General features: G+C 44.0%; 1 protein-coding gene across 15 annotated transcripts in view; it reads right to left on the reverse strand.

The window, feature by feature from the left end:
• Positions 1 to 21,605, reverse strand: part of FBXL20 (F-box and leucine rich repeat protein 20) — a 172,991-nt gene that overhangs the window by 7,085 nt on the left and 144,301 nt on the right. For 7 of the 15 annotated variants that reach the window (XM_074019490.1, XM_074019483.1, XM_074019484.1 and 4 more), the window contains 4 exons: positions 21,192 to 21,236; positions 17,212 to 17,268; positions 15,313 to 15,525; positions 11,667 to 12,642 (listed from right to left, as the gene is read on the reverse strand). In XM_074019490.1, coding sequence (XP_073875591.1) covers positions 12,535 to 12,642; positions 15,313 to 15,525; positions 17,212 to 17,268; positions 21,192 to 21,236 — 423 coding nt within the window. In that variant the 3' untranslated portion in view covers positions 11,667 to 12,534. Of the gene's footprint in view, positions 1 to 11,666; positions 12,643 to 14,419; positions 14,641 to 15,312; positions 15,526 to 17,211; positions 17,269 to 21,191; positions 21,237 to 21,605 lie in introns of those variants that run through there. The other 8 variants (XM_074019489.1, XM_074019488.1, XM_065531467.2 and 5 more) reach the window with 3 other exon arrangements.

Raw genomic sequence — 21,605 nt, forward strand, 5'->3', positions numbered from 1 at the left:
TTTTTTTTCTGAGACGGAGTTTCCGTCTGTCTCCCAGGCTGGAGTGCAGTGGCGTGATCTCAGCTCACTGCAAGCTCCGCCTCCTGGGTTCAGGACATTCTCTTGCCTCAGCCTCCTGAGTAGCTGGGACTACAGGCGCCCGCCAACATGCCTGGCTAATTTTTTGTATTTTTAGTAGAGACAGGGTTTCACTGTATTAGCCAGGGTGGTCTTGATCTCCTGACCTCATGATCCACTCGTCTTGGCCTCCCAAAGTGCTGGGATTACAGGCGTGAGCCACTGTGCCCGGCTTCACTTTTCTTTCTGGTCAGCAGCAATGGTTTTTGGAAGTCTTCCTTGCCTGTTCATTCTTCTGAGCTGGCCAAGTTTATGAGGCAAAAAAAAAACTGGCAATGTGGAAAAAGAGCTTTTGCCATGAGCGGTGTTGGCTGGTGAACACTGAGAGTGTTAATTCATTTAAAAACTTTACTCCTGCCCTTCTTTTTTTTTTTTGAGACGGAGTCTCACTCTGTCCCCCTTGCTGGAGTGCAGTGGCCGGATCTCAGCTCACTGCAAGCTCCGCCTCCCGGGTTCAGGCCATTCTCCTGCCTCAGCCTCCCGAGTAGCTGGGACTACAGGCGCCCGCCACCTCGCCCGGCTAGTTTTTTTTGTATTTTTTAGTAGAGACGGGGTTTCACTGTGTTAGCCAGGATGGTCTCGATCTCCTGACCTCGTGATCCACCCGTCTCGGCCTCCCAAAGTGCTGGGATTACAGGCTTGAGCCACCGCGCCCGGCCCTGCCCTTCCTTTTTAAATTAAAAGTTAATTTTTAAAAGGTATATACACTTAATGTGTTGTCCAATGTGTTGAACATTTAATGTGCTGTTCAGTTTTCTTGGCTTTATTGTCCCCAAGGGAAAATGTCTTCTGCTTAAACTATAAACTAGGGCAAAGGATGGGGTCTGGAACGAGGGAATAAATAAATACAGCTGGATTTTTTTTCCCCAATTACTTCGGGCAAAACTAATTACTAAAGCCTCTAAAAGACCATTCAATATTCAAATCACTGCACCTACTAAAAAACTCAGTTCTAAGAGATTTAGGAAATACTATAGCTATTCTCTAGAATTCAGGCTATGGGGCTATCTTTTAGGAAAAAAAAAAAATTAGACATATTGTTTCCTTAGTTTTAAGAGATGAGGTCTCTGTTGTCCAGGCTGGTCTTGAACTCTTATCATCAAGTGATCCTTCCACCTAAACTCTCAAGTAGCTGGAATTACAGGTGTGCACCACTGTGCTTGACCTTTTTTTAACCTTCAATTTTATTAATCTTTCCCTAAAGTCATAATTTTTTTTTGAGATGGAGTCTTGCTCTGATGCCCAGAGCTAGACTGCAATGGTGCAATCTGGGCTCATTGCAACCTCCACCTCCCGGATTCAAGCAATTCTCCTGCCTCACCTTCCCGTGTAGCTGGGATTACAGGCTTGTGTCACCACTCCCAGGTAATTTTTGCATTTTTAGTAGAGATGGAGGTTCCCCATGTTGGCCAGACTGCCTCAGCCTCCCAAAGTGCTGGGGTTACAGGTGTGAGCCACCGCAACTGGCCTACTATTTTTTTTTAATTTATAAAGAAAAGAGACTCTTTTTTTTGGCTGGGCATGGTGGCTCATGCCTGTAGTTTAAGCACTTTGGGAGGCCAAGGGTGGGCAGATCACCAGAGGTTGTGAGTTCGAGATCAGCCTGGCTAACATGATGAAACCCTGTCTCTACTAAATATATAAAATTAGCTGGGCGTGGTGGTGCGTGCCTGTAATCCCAGCTATTCAAGACGCTGAAGCAGGAGAATTGCTTGAATCCAGGAGGCGGAGGTTGCAGTGAGCCGGGATCAAGCCACTGCACTCCAGCCTGGGAGTGAGACTCGGTCTCCAAAAAAAAAAAAAAAAAGTTTGAATCATACTTTTGCTTTTCACTTTTAGTTCAGTAATCCACCTGAAATTGATTTTTGTGTACCTCGCAGGTAGGAATCTAGTCCTCTTTTTCCATACAGAAAATCTTTTTTTTTTTTTTTTTTGAGATGGCGTTTCGGTCTTTTGCCCATGCTAGAGTGAAGTGGTGAGGTGGCGCGATCTTGGCCACTGCACCCAGCTCAGAAAACCACTTTTATATTAAACAGTAAATGCTTTCTTAAAAGATAAATAGCATCAGGTCATATCTTAACTGTTTTTTTCCGTTCTCCCTCCCTTAAAGTTTTATTACGAAAATCTTCAAATATACAGAAAAGTACATTTGAAGATTTCCATATGCACAAAGTGGAAGACAAGTCATTTTTAAGAGAGACAAGTGCCCTCTTAAAAATACTTGCATAAGCCCAGGCTTGGTGGCTCACCCCTGTAATCTCAGCACTTTGGGAGGCCGAGGATGGCAGATCACTTGAGGTCAGGAGTCGAGACCAGCCTGGCCAACATGGTGAAACCCCATCTCTACTAAATATACAAAAAAACCGTAGCCAAGCCGGGCGCAGTGGCTCACGCCTGTAATCCCAGCACTTTGGGAGGCCGAGGCGGGTGGATCACGAGGTCAGGAAATTGAGACCAGCCTGGCCAACATGGTAAAATCCCATCTCTACTAAAAATACAAAAACTGGGCATGGTGGTGGATACCTGTAATCCCAGCTACTTGGGAGGCTGAGGCAGGAGAATGGCTTGAACCCAGGAGGCAGAGTTTGCAGTAAGCCAAGATCGTGCCACTGCACTCCAGCGTGGTGACAGAGCAAGACTCTGTCTCAAAACAAAACACAAAAACAAAAAACGTAGCTAGGCCTGGTGGCAAACGCCTGTAATCCTGGCTACTCAGGAGGCTGAGGCAGGAGAATTGGCTGAACCCAGGAGGCGGGGGTGACAGTGAGTTGAGATCGCACCACTGCACTCCAGCCTGGACCACAAGAGTGAGAATCCATCTCAAAAACAACAACAAAACAAAACACAACACAAACCTTGCATAATTACTTGCTGATAATTTACCTAAGGTATTATTTACTAATCATCTTTGATGAGGCTTCAACCAGGTAGCCTCTGCTAGGGAGGGTGGGAAGGAAGAAGGCTCTGAGGTGATAACCAATGGATGGGTAGTCTGTTTAATATTTACTTCAAAGTTAATATGGACAACTGAGCAGACACTGCTTGCATCCCTGGAAGGGACTGCATTAGGATTAATCTAGACCAGGTCTTTATGTAGAATAAATAGATGTAAAGTGGGGCCTTTGATTCCACAGGGCTCCCCAAGGGTGCTTCATGGAAAGGTAGAGATTTAAATTTAGTTTCCTGAGTTGGCTGTACTGCTCATCTCTACCAAAAGGATAGGGACCCTATTGCATTTATGTTTGTGTATCTCTAAGCTCTAGAGGCCTCTAGTACAATTCTAGGTATTGAAATATTCCTTGAGATAAAGGGAATAAAAGCAGCCAACACATTAGTGTTTACTATGTACCATTATCTCATTTAATCTTTACAACTCTATAAAGTAGATACTGTTATCCCCATCTTACCAATGGAGAACTGAGAAAGGGGGGTTAATTGGCTGAGGTCATACAGGATAAATGGCATAGGTTTAACCTCAGGCAGTCTGACTTTTGAGCTTGTGTGTTTAACCATTACACTACTCCATCTTCACTCCTTCATAGTCAAGGTAAGGGCAATGAATGCTCTGCAGAGAGAAAGGACTTGGGTTGAATTTTATCCATCAAATTAACTAAGGCAACTCATTTACATTATGTCTTCCATGTTTCTTGAGGACAAGTGAAGCTCAGGATATTAAAATAATGGCTGTTAAAAAAGTATTAAATGGAGGTTATTAAATGAGTAAATAAATGAGTACTAAATAAAGGCATTAAAGAGTATTTAAAAATGTGAGGATGCCAAAAAGAAGTCCCTTCATTCAGCCTCAGGAGTAGTTCTAGGGTTCAAGGAAGTTAAGAATCACTGCTCCAAGTCAGGCTATTTCCACAGGAAAATGAGAAGTCTTCACAGCTTACTTTCTTTAATTACATCATAAAACAAAATTAGAACATACAGGAAACAATAATAGTTACATAACAGTTTACTTTATATATTTATATATAAAAAACTTTTTTTTTTTTTTTTTTTTTTTAGTCCAAAGATTTTTAAAGCAAAAGGAATCCTCTACTGCCACCTCGGTTTTTATTTATTTTAAATAACCCCCCTCCCCCGATCCTCAAGCGCCAAAAGTACTGGGTGGAAACAGTCACTTGGAGAGCTAATGGAACCTAGAGCTAAGTCACCCTGTAGGCAACCGTGTCGGCTCCAGAGATTGGTTAGCATTTGGAGCAGGCCTGGTGGAGAAACAAGCAAGCAGCAGCTCTCACACACTGCAGCACTCCAGGATAGGTCCTACGGCTTGGGAAGGAGGGGATCAGATCCTGCTGTCAACCACTTCTGCATTTTACCCCCCTCAGGGGAGTGAGTGGGGGTGGGGAGTGCAGGGATGAAACAGAGCCTGGTTTGAAGATAAAAATGTCTCCAACAGCACCATTTACCCATCCATCTCTGTCCCTGAGCAGAGTCTGACAGGCATGGGTAGTCCTCACAGTTCTCTGAGCTCTGCACAGGCCACATTATTCGGATCTGTGCTCTCAGGGTCACTGGAAGGTGGGCAAAGGTGAGCAGAGCAGCTGAGAAATGCACACAGCAGGTTACCTGGAAACAATTCCTGGGAGAAAAAAGGAGGAGGCCAGAGTAGGAAGCATCTGAAGGCCAAGTCATAAAGCAGGAATGGAGAAAAACAAAATTAAGAAATGCAAACTTAAGAAGGCCACTCTCCACTCTCCTCCTCTTGTCAAAGGGTGACAAATTAAGAAGTCACCCTTTGAAGTGGGTAGTGGAGCCACAGCATGGTGAGAAAGGATGTGAGTAGCTTCTGAAGAGCACGGTCTCATGGATCTTGTATATGTGCCAACACGCTATGAGAGTTAGAAGTTAGTTGTAATTTGGAAGTAGGGTGAGGAGGGGAGTGAGAAGAAATCAAAAGCTCATCCCTTCCTGCACTATTAGAAATTAATAGTCATCAGAGAAGCTCAAATTATTCTTAAGGGAAGGAAAAAACTAATGTAAACCCAGGAAAGCAGCAGCAAAGGTTTCACTTATTAAAAATCTATTATATAGCACTAGGAAAATTATTTGTCCATAGGGGGAAAAAAGTAATTAATCAAATCATGCCAGTTAGAGACTTTTTCAAGTTAAGATTTTCTAAGACCTTAGGTTTTCATTCTCTAGTGCCATAAAAAAAGAAAAGAAAAAAAAAAAAGAGTAGAATAATGACTTCAAGGGCTGGGAAGGTTTAGGTTAAGGTAAGAAACACATATGTGTGTGAGCAGCAAAGTAGTACAGATCTGAATTAATGAGATAATGGCAAGAGAAACTTAGTGAAGCAAAGTTTTCTTTTCTTTTTCTTTTTTGTGAGATGGAGTCTCGCTCTGTTGCCCAGGCTGGAGTGCAGTGGCGTGATCTCGGCTCACTGCAATGTCCGCCTCCTGGGTTCAAGTGATTCTCTTGCCTCAGTCTCCCAAGCAGCTGAGATTTTGTATTTTCAGTAGAGACGGGGTTTCACCATATTGGCCAGGCTGTTCTCGAACTCCTGACACCTTGTGATCCTCCCACCTTGGCCTCCCAAAGTGCTGGGATTACAGGCGTGAGCCACTATGCCTGGCTGCAAAATTTTCTTCCAATTTAACAAAAAAGACATCACTTCAAAAATGATCCTTGGTTCTTGGGGCATGGCAGAAGAGAAAAGGTAAATGTATCTGGATACCTCTCTTCTCCCATCTCTTCCTAGGGTAAGGACTGTCATTTGCTGCTCATCTCTCCAGTCCTAGTACCAAAACCATGCCCAGATGCAGCTGGGGCGCACTTGTGGTTCCTTCGGTGGTGCCAAAACCCATCTGTTTGATTGGTTACGTGTGTAGAAAGTAGGAGACCTCTTTGCCAGTAAAAAGGGGTGGAGTTCATCAGAGAGGAAAGGCAAATGTACCCATGTGTGACGCAGCCATCTCTATGTATTCAGGACAGATGCTGTACCTGAGGCAAAGTACCCCAATTCTAGAGCTAATTATCTGCTTTATTTGAACCTCGTCTATCATTTTCCCATGCCGATTCTTCAAAATAAGACTATAAAACACAAAACAGAAAGGACTATTGATAGGATTTTGCTTGTTCATTGTTCTTCGTAAAAGAGCAATAAACCACCCTGGCTGAGGAATTACTGAGACTCAACCTCTATAAACTGAACTTGACAAGCACTTATTTAAAAACATGAGGCAGAGATGGAAGAAGGGCATATGGACTTTCTCTTAACATCCCACAGGGGAGTTTGCCCTAATTCTTTTTCTTCTGAAAATTAACTCTCTTGGACTCCAAAGATCAACTCAGCTTCGCCTGAGAGGTTATGTACTGACCTTCCTAAAGATCAAAAGGTTTCAGAGACACTGAATTGATGCGTCTAATAAAAATAGATGCAACAGGTAGATGTGACCTGAGGGGGAAGCTACAGAAGCCCATCATGTAAGAAGCTCACTTGCCTCTTATGGTACTTTCAGGCAGGTAGAATGTTTATCCTGGGCCGGGCACAGTGGTTCAGGCCTGTAATCCTAGCACGTTGGGAGGCTGAGGTGGGCAGATCACCTGAGGTTGGGAGTTCGAGACCAGCCTGACCAACATGGTGAAACCCCGTCTCTACTAAAAGTACAAAATTAGCCGGGCGTGGTGGCACATGCCTGTAATCCCAGCTACTTGGCAGGCTAAGGGAGGATTATCGCTTGAACCCAAGAGGCGGAGGTTGCGGTGAGCTGAGATCTCACTATTGCACTCCACCCTGGGTAACAAGAGCAAAACTCCGCCTCAAAAAAAAAAAAAAAAAAAGTTTATCCCAAGTGAGAAGGCAAGGTTAGTAACCTAGTAACCTATGTTCTTCGCTGGAGAATCAAAATGTCAAAGTTAGGGCACTTGGATACAACCCAATTTTATTCCTAAACTACCTGGGCTAATTATACCCTACTGATACGGTTTTATACAGCTCTCTGTATCTTCCAATCGTACATTAAAATTTATGATAGAAACTGGCCAGGCGCAGTGTAATCCCAGCACTTTGGGAGGCTGAGGCAGGTGGACCAGTTGAGGTCAGAAGTTCAAGACTAGCCTGGCCAACATGGCAAAACCCCATCGCTACGAAAAACACAAACATCAGCTGGGCGTGGTGGTGGGCACCTGTAATCCCAGCTTCTTGGGAGGCTGAGATAGAAGAATCACTTGAACCTGGGAGGCAGAGGTTGCAGTGAACCGAGATTGTACCATGGCATTCCAGCCTGGGTGACAGAGTGAGACTCTATCTCAAAAAACAAACAAAAAAAACCCGATAGAAATAAAGGCAAGGAAAGGCTGGGACTCCATTTTTCCCCATTATCCTTTTACTGCTTTAGAATTCTTTGGTCCAATATCATTAAAGGGGAGAGAAGTTCTGTCTCAAGAACTCCAACCAAACATCCTACATTTCTTCTCAAACAGGACTTGGCTAATTCACAGTGCCTGGGTTTGAGGTGGCTAAAGATTCTAGGACTGGCAGGCAGATAGAGAGGCAATCTTTTTGTAAAATGATTCAGAGCGCAAACATACGATCGAAGAGAGTCTGTCAGCCAGAAGATACAACCAGGATAAAAGCCTACCCTTAAATCATATACATAAGGAGGAAAAAGGAAAAATAGAGCAATTTCCTTTAAACCCCTCCTCTCCCTGGTAGTGACTGGCATGAGCAGTCTGTGACTTTCAGCACAATAAACAGAAAACGGCCAAGGGTCAACCATGACCCATGAGTGCTCTTCTAACAACACAGTCACCTAACGACATGCTGACTAAACAAGCAGGCAGGAAGCCACTCTCTTCTTTACAGTGACACTCATACTTTCTAACAACTTCAAACCAAGACAGGTTTCATCACGTATTTTGTTTAGTCCCCCATGGCATTACTGGGCTATCAAACTAGTAACAATGCATTTTTTTTTTCTTTTTTTTTTTGAGACACAGTCTTGCTCTGTCACCCAGGCTGGAGTGCAGTGGCGCAATCTCGGCTCACTGCAACCTCCACCTCCCTGAGCCTCCTGAGTAGCTGGGATTACAGGCACCTGCCACCACACCTGGCTAGTTTTTGTATTTTTAGTAGATACAGCATTTCACCATCTCGGCCAGGCTGTTCTTGAACTCCTGACCTTGTGATCCACCCACCTCGGCCTCTCAAAGTGCTGGGATTACAGGCATAAGCCAACACGCCGGGCCGTAACAATGCATTCTATAAGGCAATTAGAAGAAATAAAAGAATGTCGCTACTGAAACATTATGGCTATATTAAATAACTCTGATAGTCTGGAAAGCCCAAAATAAAGCATCGTAAATTTACTAGGTTTCCCTATAAAATGTTTGATACAAGGGATATGTGAAACTTCTGACTTACATGTCTGCTAAATCAACTTAATGAATGTGGAAATCAAACTGGAAATTTGCAAAAGCTACTTAAGGAATACTTTTACCTTCAGTAAAGATAAGAGCAGAATAGGAGAAGAAAATATTTTTTACACAAAGCACAATATGCTTTCGTATTCCAAATATTGGAAAAAGGGCTAAGGCCATATCCCTTTCTTCCTCATATCCAACAGTTTGCTTTTAAACTCAATTCAAATTCAGTATGCAAACACCAAAGACCACCCAGTGAAAAATGGCCTGAGCCACCTGACAGTTACTGAACTTAAGGCTGCCCATGAAAGCCCCTAGAGTAGGAGAAGGATTCAAAAAGGAAGCTAGACTGGAGACATCTGAGAGTAAATCAGCAGCATTATTGAGGGTGAGATGGAGGCTTTAAATAGAGGGAAAGGATGGGTGTGGGAAGGAAATGGTGGAAATCAGTGCAAAAATAAGCTGCAGTCAGCTCAGTGGGGCTGATGAAAAGGATGAAAAGACACTGATGTAGCAACTGATGCTGGAAGATGTAAGGTATGAGATTAGGGGAAAAGCTGCTTAGAAAAGAGATGATTTGGATGTTCAAGAACTTTCTCCAGAGACACTACAGTAATTCCTCCTTGCCCACCTGTAGGTTTATGGCAGTAGCTTTGAGGGTACCTTCTAACTTACCCCCAAATCTCTTCTCTCTGTTCACTCTGGTTTTTTTTTTTTCATTAAAAAAGGCCTATTTTGGAGTGGCTATGAAGTTAAGACAAACAGATCAATTAGTTTTTCCTGTAAAGAATTTTTCCTACATTAAGCCTTACTGAATTTTGAAAAGTATCCCAGATGTTAAGAGAGGAAGCATTATGTTCAGATGTCAGGCTCCTTTCCACCTGACCAAAACTTACCATGCTCTGTGTTCTCAAAGTCCTACCATATTCATCAGCTGGTGTAGGCTGCAAATCAGCATAAGAAAACGTATTTCCTTCCAAGCCTGATGGGCCTGAAGTTTTCTTGAGAAAGGAACAAGGCTTCTGCCTGACAACATACAAGCCAGTGCTGCACACCCGAGTCTTCATTCTCTCTCACTTGACTCTGTCCTCAGCACAAACAGGCTGGAATTTGCTTTAATAGCAGGGATACCAGAGCAATTCCCCATGGACCTGCCTGTGGGTAAACCCTTTGAGTAGAGAAACAGCATTTCCAAGATCGTCATGAACTGACGAATAGGGTCTTTTAAACTTATCTTTTAAGTAAAGAAGTACCTTAAAAGCCTCAACTTAGGCAACTCAAATCCACACTCACCAATCAATCTGGGTTTTATGGTCAATTTGTACAGGCACTAAAACAACAACAAAACACCTTAAACTTTAAAGCAGATGGCTCCTAAATAGTTATCTCCTTTAGTTTTGTTTGAATGAGTAACCTAGACATCTGAATATTATCAACCACATCTGGAAGTATGTGTGCATGCACATATGTATTTGTACGTATAGGGGTATAGCCAAGAAAGTGAGTTTCATGTCAAAAATTATATTCCTTATAAGGTAATCTGAAAGAGAATAAGGGGAAAGGGGAATGAATAAACAAGTAATTTGCACTTTTAAAGGGGCACAATCAAACAGGATTTAAAATAAATTTAATATGATAAATATTGATGGATAGTATAGACTTCTAAGACCCTTTCATCCAATTGCCTTCTAAATCAATGGATAAATCAGACTTTATTCTTATATATGCTGGTACAATCAGCAACTGCAGCATTAAAACAAGCCTCTTAAGCTGGGTACAGTGGCACACCCCTGTAGTCCCAGCTACTTGGGAGGCTGAGGTGGGAGGAAGGCTTGAGCCCAGGAGTTTGATTCCAGGCTGGGCAAGATAGCAAGACCCCATCTCTAAAAAATAAAATAAAATAAATAAATAAATAAAATAAATAAAACAAGTCTTTTAATAGTCTGGATCACATAGAATATTAATATTATGATGGACTGAACATTCATGTCTTAAAGGACCTCCCCTCAAAATCACCCTACTAAAAATCACACTGGGTTTCTAATCTTGGGGTTTAGAAATTTACTTCTCATGCTTTAAAAACTCATTTTACTTCCTTTATCCTCTGATTTTTTTGGGGGACAGAGGGTGCTGCTTCTTGGACTCTGAGTCCTGGACACTAAATTCCTCCCTCAGTTCTAGTGCCCAGGCTGAGCAGAGACACTAAATCCCCTACTACTTCCTCTCAGTGTTCTCTTTCAGCTGCCTCAATGCTTCACCTGGCTATATTCATACTTCACTCAGAAGTCTGGAGCAAGGCTGGGCATGGCAGCTCACGCCTGTAGTCCCAGCACTTTGGGAGGCTGAGGCAGGTGGATCATTTGAGGTCAGGAGTTCAAGACCAGGCTGGCCAACATGTGAAACCCCATCTCTACTAAAAATACAAAAATTAGCCAGGCAGTAGTGGCACGCGCTTGTAATCCCAGCTACTCGGGAGGCTGAAGCAGGAGAATTGCTTGAGCCTGGGAGGTGGAGGTTGCAGTGAGCCGAGATTGCGCCACTGCACTCCATTCTGGGCAAGAGTGAGAACCCATCTCAAAAAAAAAAAAAAAAAAAAAAAAAAAAAGACTGAGGCAGAAAAGAGAGATGACTGACAGGTTATGGGAAGGTTCTGGCCCTTTGGGTGCCAACACTAGATATGAATCCATTAACACTGACATACAATTGACCAGCTGTTATACAGCCATTCTTGTATCCCTGAAAAGCAGAAATGGGGGGAAAAGAGAGAAACAGACAGCTCCTCTAGTGGCATTCCTGTTAAAACAGCCTCATAGGTCAGAGATGCCACTGATCACTCCTAGATTTCAGTAAATATATAATAACATTAATCATTAATGTATGAACTTGGGTGGTAGGGACTTTCAGGCTCTGTTTTGTGATTTATCATTTCCACTCTTTCCTAATAATACATCTCTTTCTTTCCTTTAAAGTTGGTGGAGTCTGACAGAAGGAAAAATGTATAGGGGGAATACTGGGGATACCATGCAAATTATCATATATCAGAAGATAAAATAGAAACCAAAAGGCAGCATCTGTTTTCATCAAAATAGTCAATTTCTTCTCATAACTTTTCTTGCTTTCATTATAGTTTCCTTTCAGATTGGCAAAGATTCAGGCAGGGTCCCCTAATGGTAAAATTTAGAATTAAAAAAATATTTATTGATAATATATTTTTAAAAAATGTTTGGTAATCCCAACTAATCATTCAAAATGCAAACTGTAAACACGACAACAGCAAAAGGATAACAATTGAGTGAGTAAGCAGACTGAACAGGTGACAGACTGAGCAAGAGTGTGGGGGGGGAGCAACAGAGAACGGAAGACAGGTGCACAAGTGTGCTACAGACAGTGACAATTTGAGTGTGTAAGAATTACATTTGGACCACAGTGATTTCAATGCAACCATTTAGGAAACCTCTGGGCCAAATACTAAAACACAGGAGGAATGGATGAGCCTTCTTTGTGAGCATGCTCAGCATGTTGGTATGGAAACAAGGAAGCATAGAAGCTCTGTAGTCACAATGAATGTCTACCATTTCTAAGATGTGAAGAAATTTTCTTTCTGGTCCCTGGGTATATCATATATTGTCTTTCCATGCTTTTCTTGACCCCGGAGGACAGCAGATGCTGTTCCAAAATCCCCAAAGAAACCCCTAGACATAAATTTAAAAACCACAGTAGCATTAATGCTGGGTTTGCTGAAATGCCCCTCCCTCTATCTTGGCCTATGATTTTCTTCTGGGCACCTCAAAAGGAATGGTTAAATTTTACCAATCTACTTGATAAAGCCATCACAAACTTTAGTCCCATGGTCACAAAGCTAGAGTGGATGGGGGTAAGGTTGTGTATGTGTATGTATGTGTGGCTCTGGGGATCTGGACACTGCCCTCCCTCACTTTGTAACCCTTGCCCAGAACACTGGGGTCGCTTCCACTGGAGAGACTCCACGGTAGCTCTAGAAGTGTCATTAAATACTCAGTTCGCCAAGGTTGACCACCTCCATTGTCATAGGATGATGCAGCATCTGCAGAAGCGCTGTCTGCTGCCCCCTACTGATGGGGGTGGAGTGACAGGTGCGAAGTAGGCGTGGACTTTAATATTGGGTAAATGGGTCTGAAACAAGACAGAAACATTAAACGTTTAAGAGAGAGGGCTTAAACAGAAAGAGCAATGTTGCTTCTCAGAAAAACTACCGAGGGGCTCAATGCACACGAAACCAGGGCAAAGGCTGAGCATCAGTCAGGATGTTAGAGGGCCTGGGTTCTACTTTGTTCCATCCTAGGTTGTTCTAAATGACCAGAACAACTCATATAACTTTGGTACCTGTTTGTGTAATAATAAAACTGAGGGCTGGGCGTGGTGGCTCATGCCTGTAATCCCAGCACTTTGGGAAGCTGAGGTGGGTGGATCACGAGGTCGGGAGATCAAGACCATCCAGGCTAACATGGTGAAACCCCGTCTCTACTAAAAACACAAAAAAATTAGCCAGGCGTGGTGGCGGATGCCTGTAGTCCCAGCTACCCAGAAGGCTGAGACAGGAGAATGGCATGAACCTGGGAGGCGAAGCTTGCAGTGAGTGGAGATCATGCCACTGCGCTCCAGCCTGGGTGACAAAGCGAGACTCTGTCTAAAAAAAAAAAAACGGAGGAAAGACATCATATTAATTTCTTATCTTCTCCAAAAAAGGATTTCCAGTTGGATTTTCACAGCTGAAAGAAGCTACATTGAGTTTTTGGTTGTGTTTTTTTTGTTTGTTTTTTTTTTTTGAGACGGAGTCTCACTCTATTGCCCAGCCAGGCTGGAGTGCAGTGGTGCGATCTTGGCTCACTGAAACCTCCACATCCCAGGCTCAAGCGATTCTCCTGCCTCAGCCTCTGAGTAGCTGGGATTACAGGTGCACACCACCACGCCAGGCTAATTTTTGTATTTTCAGTAGAGACGGGGTTTCACCATGTTGGCCAGGCTGATCTCGAACTCCTGACCTCAAGTGGTCTGCCCAAGGACTGGAAGATGGAAGAGATTCCTGACAGCCAGGCAGTCTAGGAACACTAATACAAGTAGGCACGTAAGAGGCTCTGGTTGACCTGTGGCTCTTGCTCTCTTTGGTGAAGAAAAAAAATGGTTGTAAGGCCTCCCCCAGTGCAATTATGCTCACAGTCCTCTATGTCTGAAGAGGGAAAGAGGAACTGAGGCCACTTGGAACTCAAGATGAGGTTTGGTACTCTTTTATTTGCTCAAGGCCATATGGCCAACATGGATTTTTTTAGAGGTTGGTATTTTTTTTGAGATGGAGTTTCATCTTGTTGACCAGGCTGGAGTGCAATGGTGCGATCTCGGCTCACTGCAACCTCTGCCTCCTGGTTCAAGCGATTCTCCTGCCTCAGCCTCCTAAGCAGCTGGGATTACAGGCACCTGCCACCAAGCTCAGCTAATTTTTGTATTTTTAGTAGAGATGGGGTTTTGCCATGTTGACCAGGCTGGTCTCGAACTCCTGACCTCAGGTGATCCTCCTGCCTCAGCTTCCCAAAGTGCTGGGATTATAGGTGTGAGCCACCGCGACTGGCCTAGAGGTTGGTATTAAGGGCCTGAATAAGCACACTGTCTTTCCTACAGCAGGTGTGAAGCAGATATTCCAATAAACATCTGTTGAGCAGAACAATCTAACACACAGATTCATCCGGCTTTTTAAAACTTCTTTTTCGGCTGGGCACGGTGCCTCACGCCTGTAATCCCAGCACTTTGGGAGGCTGAGGTGGGCGGATCATGAGGTCAGGAGATTGAGACCATCCTGGGAAACAAACATAGCAAGACCTTGTCTCTACAAAATAGTTTTTTAAGGGTGGGCATGGTGGCTCACACCTATAATCCCAGTACTTTGGAAGGCCAAGGCAGGCAGATTGCTTGAGCTCAGGAGTTTGAAACCAGCCTGGTCAACATGGTAAAATGCTGTCTCTACCAAAAATACAAAAAATCAGGCTGGCATGATGGCACGCACCTGTAGTCTCAGCTGTTGGGAGGCTGGGATGGCAGGATGGCTTGAGGCTGGGAGACAGAGGTTGCAGTGAGCCAAGATCGAGCTACTGCACTCCAGCCTGGGTGACAGAGGAGACCCTGTCTTAAAAAATGAAAAAAAAACTCACAAGTTTTTCATAAAATTAGCTAGGTGTGGTGGTGTGTGCCTGTAGTCCTAGCTACTGGGCAGGCTGAGGTGGGAGGATCATTTAAGCCCAGGAGTTCGAGGCTGCAGTGTGCCAAGAAGGTGCCACTGCACTCCTGCCTGGGCAACAGAGTGAGATCCCATCTCTTAAAAGAAAGACAGAAAAGGTAAAAATCTATGTCTACTTTACTTGTTGTCTTAAAAAATATGAATCCCAGGAAAAGGGCTTAATGTGAAACACAATTACAAATTAAATTCTTAAATCCCATTTAACTAAACACTTTCTCTGTTATTCCTTTCTTTCCTTCAGAACAAAAATGTGGCATGTGCTTTTTTTTTTCTTTCTTCAATCTGAGAATGTTATTAATCCCTAAACATTATTAGAGAGAGACTGCTGGGAGGAGACCTACTTTTCTTCTCTTCAGTGGGTCTTTTCCTCCTAAATTTCCATCTCTGGAGCCAGAGGGAAAAACTATCTGTCCTTAGGTTTGCACTTTTTTTTTCCCCTTGTTAAATGTTGAAGTAAATATAAAAATCATAGGAACCTAAATTTGAAAAAAGAAAAAAAGAAAAGAGAGGAAAGTGCTGAGAACACTAGAGCTGGAGAGTTATGTAGCCATTTTTACCCTGAGTCTCTTGATTCCAGCCCGTGTGATTTGCTGGCAGTCATAGAGTTCTATCCGCTCAAGGCTGTGACAGCTCTTCAAGTGCTCCAGGGATGCATCTGTGATTAGTGGGCAGTTGTCCAGCTCAATCACCTCCAGCTGGTCATGGGCACAGGCCCCATTCCCCAGGTGACGAATTCCATCATCTGTGATCAGCTCACAGTGCGATAGACTCTGCAGCCAAACAGAGCAAGGAAGGATGTTGAAATATCTTCTGGCATTCCTCTAGCCAGAGGCTTGTGTAAATTGGAAAGGAAACATTTTGGTTTGATTTTGATGAATATGGAGCTGACACTAGATCCAAGTGGTGAAATTAAAAAAACTGGAGATAGTGGGGTTATGCTTTTGGCAATCAGTGATTGATATTTTGATGTGTGATTCTAAATATATTTTATAAATTCATGTAATGACTATGAACTAGTTCATAAACAGACTAAGACAGCCTTAAAAATTACCCCTTCTGCAAATTAACACTTTTCTTCTCTACAGGGATAAATGGGAATCAAGCTTTTCATGCACACAGTTTTCTGGAATTTGAACTAAATATTGAATATCTGGTTCAGAAACATGCCCCAACAATTAATTAGCTGAAGATTTTTACAGCTGTCAGGTGTGATCATCTCATCACATCATCTCTTCATCAATATTTATTAAATCCCTGATCCTGGGAAACTCAGAAACCTTGACCCAATTTTGGATAGTACTGTGCCACCGAACACCAAAAATGAGCCTGGATACAGAACAGTCACCCAGAATGCCTTCCTCTAATGTCACTGAAAGTAGGAGCAGAACTCCCCTTAGTAAAGCTTTGTTTATTTATTTATTTATTTATTTATTTATTTATTTATTTATTTTTTTGGAGACGGAGTCTCGCTCTGTCGCCCAGGCTGGAGTGCAGTGGCCGGATCTCAGCTCACTGCAAGCTCCGCCTCCTGGGTCTACGCCATTCTCCTGCCTCAGCCTCCCGAGTAGCTGGGACTACAGGCGCCCGCCACCTCGCCCGGCTAGTTTTTTGTATTTTTTAGTAGAGACGGGGTTTCACTGTGTTAGCCAGGATGGTCTCGATCTCCTGACCTCGTGATCTGCCCGTCTCGGCCTCCCAAAGTGCTGGGATTACAGGCTTGAGCCACCGCGCCCGGCCAGTAAAGCTTTGATTGGTTCTTAAGACCAATAACATTAAGACCAGTAACATTTGATCTTAAGGTGAAGCAAATTGTATTTTGGGCCATCTCATCCCCTGGATCTCTAGAATTTAAACATCATTCAGGTTGGAGTATAAGTTATCTGCAAAAGAGAACTCGTAGGTTCCAAGGCAGTTTTCAGTCTTCAAGCATTGATATAGAAAGCATTTAATTTTTTCAGTTTTTTTTTTTTTTTTTTTTTTTTTTTGAGACGGAGTCTCGCTCTGTCACCCAGGCTGGAGTGCAGTGGCGCAATCTCGGCTCACTGCAAGCTCCGCCTCCTGGGTTTACGCCATTCTCCTGCCTCAGCCTCCCGAGTAGCTGGGACTACAGGCGCTCGCCACCTCGCCCGGCTAGTTTTTTGTATTTTTTTTAGTAGAGACGGGGTTTCACCGTGTTAGCCAGGATGGTCTCGATCTCCTGACCTCGTGATCCGCCCGTCTCGGCCTCCCAAAGTGCTGGGATTACAGGCTTGAGCCACCGCGCCCGGCCAACTTTTTCAGTTCTTATCTGTTTCCTACTTCACTCAGGTACTCCTTTGGTTCTCAGTAAGCTGGCAATTTGGAGAAGCATCCTTTCCTAAAATGGTAGCCAGACACTAAGAGCCGCGTTCTTGAACTGTAGCACTGGCTTTTGATTAAACCCAGTAAACACATAAAATTTTCAAAGTCAAACTCACCAATACTTGAAGTCGAGGACAGTGTATAGAAAGTTGGATTAATGTGCTATCTGTTATCTGAAAGAAATACACATGTTGATTTCAGGTATTATCCAAATACAATCCTGAGTCATACCTGATTCTTGTTTTTCCTTTTAGTCTTGCTCTGTTGCCCAAGCTAAAGTGCAGTGGGGTGCAATTATAGCTCACTGCAGCCTACAACTCCTGGGCTCAAACAATCTTCCCACCTCAGCCCCCTGGGTAGCTGGACCAACAGGTACAAGCCTCCAGGCCTAATTTTTTAAATTACTTTTTTTTTTTTTTTTTTGTAGAGACAGGGTTTCCCTATGTTGCCCAGGCTGTTCTTGAATTCCTGAGCTCAAGCAATCCTCCCACCTCAACCTCCCGAAGCTCTACAGGCCACCATGTGCGATCACAGCTCACTGCAGCCTCAACCTCCCAGGCTCAGGCTATCTTCCGGCTTCAGCCTCCTGAATGGCTGGGACTACAGTTGCGCACCACCATGCCCAAGACATTTAAAACTTTTTCTTGGGCAGAAACAGGGTCTTGTTATGTTACCCAGACTGGTCTTCAACTTTTGGGCTCAAGCAATCCTCCTGCCGCGCCTCACAAAGTGTTGAGATCACAGGTGTGAGCCACTGTACACACAGCAGCCCCTACCTCATTTTTTTTTTTTTTTTTTTTGAGACAGTCTCTGTCGCCCAGGCTGGAGTACAGTGGCGTGATCTCGGCTCACTGCAACCTCCATCTCCCGGGTTCAAGTGATTCTCGTGCCTCAGTCTCCCGAGTGGCTGAGATCACAGGCTAGATTTTTTTAATTTTTTGAGATGGAGTCTCGCTCTGTTGTCCAGGCTGGAGTGTGGTGGCACAAGCTTGGCTTACTGCAACCTCCGCCTCCTGGGTTCAAGCGATTCTCCTGCCTCAGCCTCCCAAGTAGCTGGGATTACAGGCATGTGCTACCATGCCCAGCTAATTTTTGAATTTTTAGTAGAGACGGGGTTTCACCATGTTGGCCAGGCTGATCTCGAACTCCTGACTTCAGCTGATTCACCTACGTTGGCCTCCCAAAGTGCTAGGACTACAGGCGTGAGCTACCATGCCCGGCATATTTTTAGTAGAGATGGGGGTTTGCCACGTTGGCCAGGCTGGTCTCGAACTCCTGGCCTCAGGTAATATACCCGCCTAGGCCTCCCAACGTGCTGGGATTACAGGAGTGATCCACCATGCCCAGCCCCCATACCTCATTCTTGACTCCATTTCTAGTCCAGACATTTTAATAATCAATCATCAAATAACAGAATCTTTCGGTTTAAATCGCATCGGCTACCTGAACCTGTTCTATGAGAATCCACTCAGGCTACATTTGAACACATCTAGTCATCTCTAGTCTTCATCTTTAGACAGCTCTATTCAAAATCTGTTTTATTTTTTAAATGAATCAAAATCTGTCCCCTTGGTAGCTAGTTGTGGTGGCTTGTGCCTATAGTCCCACCTGCTAGGGAGGCTGAGGCAGGAGGACTGCTTGAGGTTAAAATTCAAGACCAGTCTGAGCAGGGCCAGACATGGTAGTTCACGCATATAATCAATCCCAGCACTTTGGGAGGCTGAGGCCGGTGGATCACCCGAGGTCAGGAGTTTGAGACCAGCCTGGACAACATGTTGAAACCCTGTCTCTACTAAAATACAAAAACTAGCTGGGCATGGTGGCGGGCACCTATAATCCTAGCTACTTGGGAGGCTGAGGCAGGAGAATTGCTTGAACCTGGGAAGTGGAGGTTGCAGTGAGCCAAGACTGAGCCACTGCACTCCAGCCTGGGTGACAGAGTAAGACTCTGTCCTCCCCACCCCACGCTGCAAAAAACAAAACAAAACAAAACAGTCTGAGCGATAACAGCAAGAAAAAAAACAGTCTGAGCGATAACAGCAAGACCCTGTCTCTAAAAAAATCTGTCCCCCAGAACGTCTACTTGCTGGACTTTGTTCTATCTCCTTAGAATCATCAGAGTAAGGAATCAGAAGATAGTGCTCTATGAAAAAAATTAATGTTGGAACATTCTAAAATTTTTAATAAAGCATGCCACTACTCAGTATTGATAACTTGGGTTATTTTCCCAAGGGTGGCACAGCCGGGCACTGCTGGAATCTGGGTTAACTATGAACATTCAGGTAGGAAGAACAGTTTTCATGGTTATGTTAGGACTGAAAGTAAATCAGCACTTCTTTTCAAATTCTTCTCCAACTCTGAGTTTATTATTTTCTAGTACACATAGCTTCACAGGGGCTAAAAAATGGTAGAGAAAGGGGTTGGGCAAGCAGGCAGGCATGTCCGTTCAGAAGGAATAACACTGGAAGGACATAGAGGACACTCAGGCGTGTATAAGATAAACGGATGTGAACAAGTTTTAGTTTAGTAAGAACTAATAGCTGTTAAGCAGTGCCTATAAAACATGTAATTTTTTAGAAAAGGGCTTTTACGGCCGGGCATGGTGGCTCACGCCTGCAATCCCCACACTTTGGGAGGCCGAGGCAGGCGGATCACGAGGTCAGGAGATCGAGACCATCCTGGCTAACATGGTGAAACCCTGTCTCTACTAAAAATGCGAAAAATTAGCCGGGCGTGGTGGCGGGTGCCTGTAGTCCCAGCTACTCGGGAGGCTGAGGCAGGAGAACGGCATGAACCCAGGAGGCGGAGCTGGCAGTGAGCTGAGATAGCGCCACTGCACTCTAGCTGGGGTGACAGAGCGAGACTCCGTCTCAAAAAAAAAAAAAAAAAGAAAGTGGCTTTTACGGTTACTGACATATCCTCCCTTTATTTTTACCATTAAAAAATTAATTGCTCTTTCTTTTATAGAGTCCCATCTTGGAAGTTTTTCCTTGGTCAATTAATAATCTCAAAGTTCTTAAAATTGTGTTAATGTGGCTCACGCCTGTAATCCCAGCACTCTGGGAGGCCAAGGCAAGTGGATCACCTGAGGTCAGGAGTTCGAAACCAGTCTGGCCAACATAGTCAAATCCTGCCTCTACTAAGAATACAAAAAATTAGCCGGGCGTGGTGGCACATGCCTGTAATCCCAGCTACTTGGGAGGCTGAGGCAGGAGAATTGCTTGAATCTGGGAGGTGGAGATTGCACTGAGCTGAGATCGTGCCATTGCACTCCAGCCTGGGCGACAAGAGTGAAACTTCATCTCAAAAAAATAATAATAATAATTTTAAAATAGAAACTGTTAATCAGGAGATCAGTTTGGCTTAAAGGCAGAGTTCCATGCAGAGTTAGGTCTCTAGGGCTAATGATGCCAGGGATCTAGGATACAGCAAAGCTAAAGAAAGGCAGTGCTGGCCGGGCGCGGTGGCTCAAGCCTGTAATCCCAGCACTTTGGGAGGCCGAGACGGGCGGATCACGAGGTCAGGAGATCGAGACCATCCTGGCTAACACGGTGAAACCCCGTCTCTACTAAAATAAAAAAAAAAAAATTAGCCGGGCGAGGTGGCAGGCGCCTGTACTCCCAGCTACTCGGGAGGCTGAGGCAGGAGAATGGCGTGAACCTGGGAGGCGGCGGGGCTTGCAGTGAGCTGAGATCCAGCCACTGCACTCCAGCCTGGGCGACAGAGCCAGACTCCGTCTCAAAAAAAAAAAAAAAAAAAAAAGAAAGGCAGTGCTATATAGATCAATGTGATGGGGCTTTAATTATTTCCTAGTATCATAACTCTACAGGTCTAAGGAAATATTTTTAACAGCTTTATGGCCTGAATGCTTGGGCCTCCTTTCTCTCTAGTGGCAACCTGATTGATGACATATATTTCCACAGTTCTGTAACACGTACCATGAGCACCTCTGCCTGGAAGATACCTTATTTAATGGAGAATCTGCAATGCTGTCAGGCACTACAGTATCCTACATTAGGGTAGGGAATTGGACATTCTGATGTTGTGTATTATCTAAGTGTCTAATGTACTTCTGAATTAAAATCTATAATCTTACCTGAACACACTCTTCCAGGTCCATCTTTTCAAGTTCATGGCAATTCTACAAAATACAAAACCAAACATTACAGTGCAAACATTTAAAACATGAGAAACATTTAAGGCCAGAAAACTAAGAGGTAATATTAAATACACTGATAAATTCTTTGGTGTTTCAGAGCTAGTGTGATGCTAATTATTTTTTCTTTCTTTTGAGACAAGGTCCCACTCTGTCACCCAGGCTGGAGTGCAGTGGGTGTGATCATGGCTCACTGCAGGCTCTGACTCCCTGGGTTCAGGTGATTCTCCCACCTCAGCCTCCCAAGTAGCTGGGACTATAGGAATGTGCCACCACATCTGGCTAATTTTTGTATTTCTTTTTCTTTTTTTTTTTGAGACGGAATTTCGCTCGTTGCCCAGGCCAGAGTGCAAT

Source organism: Macaca fascicularis, chromosome 16 (genome assembly GCF_037993035.2).
Source record: "Macaca fascicularis isolate 582-1 chromosome 16, T2T-MFA8v1.1".
Lineage (NCBI taxonomy): Eukaryota > Metazoa > Chordata > Mammalia > Primates > Cercopithecidae > Macaca > Macaca fascicularis.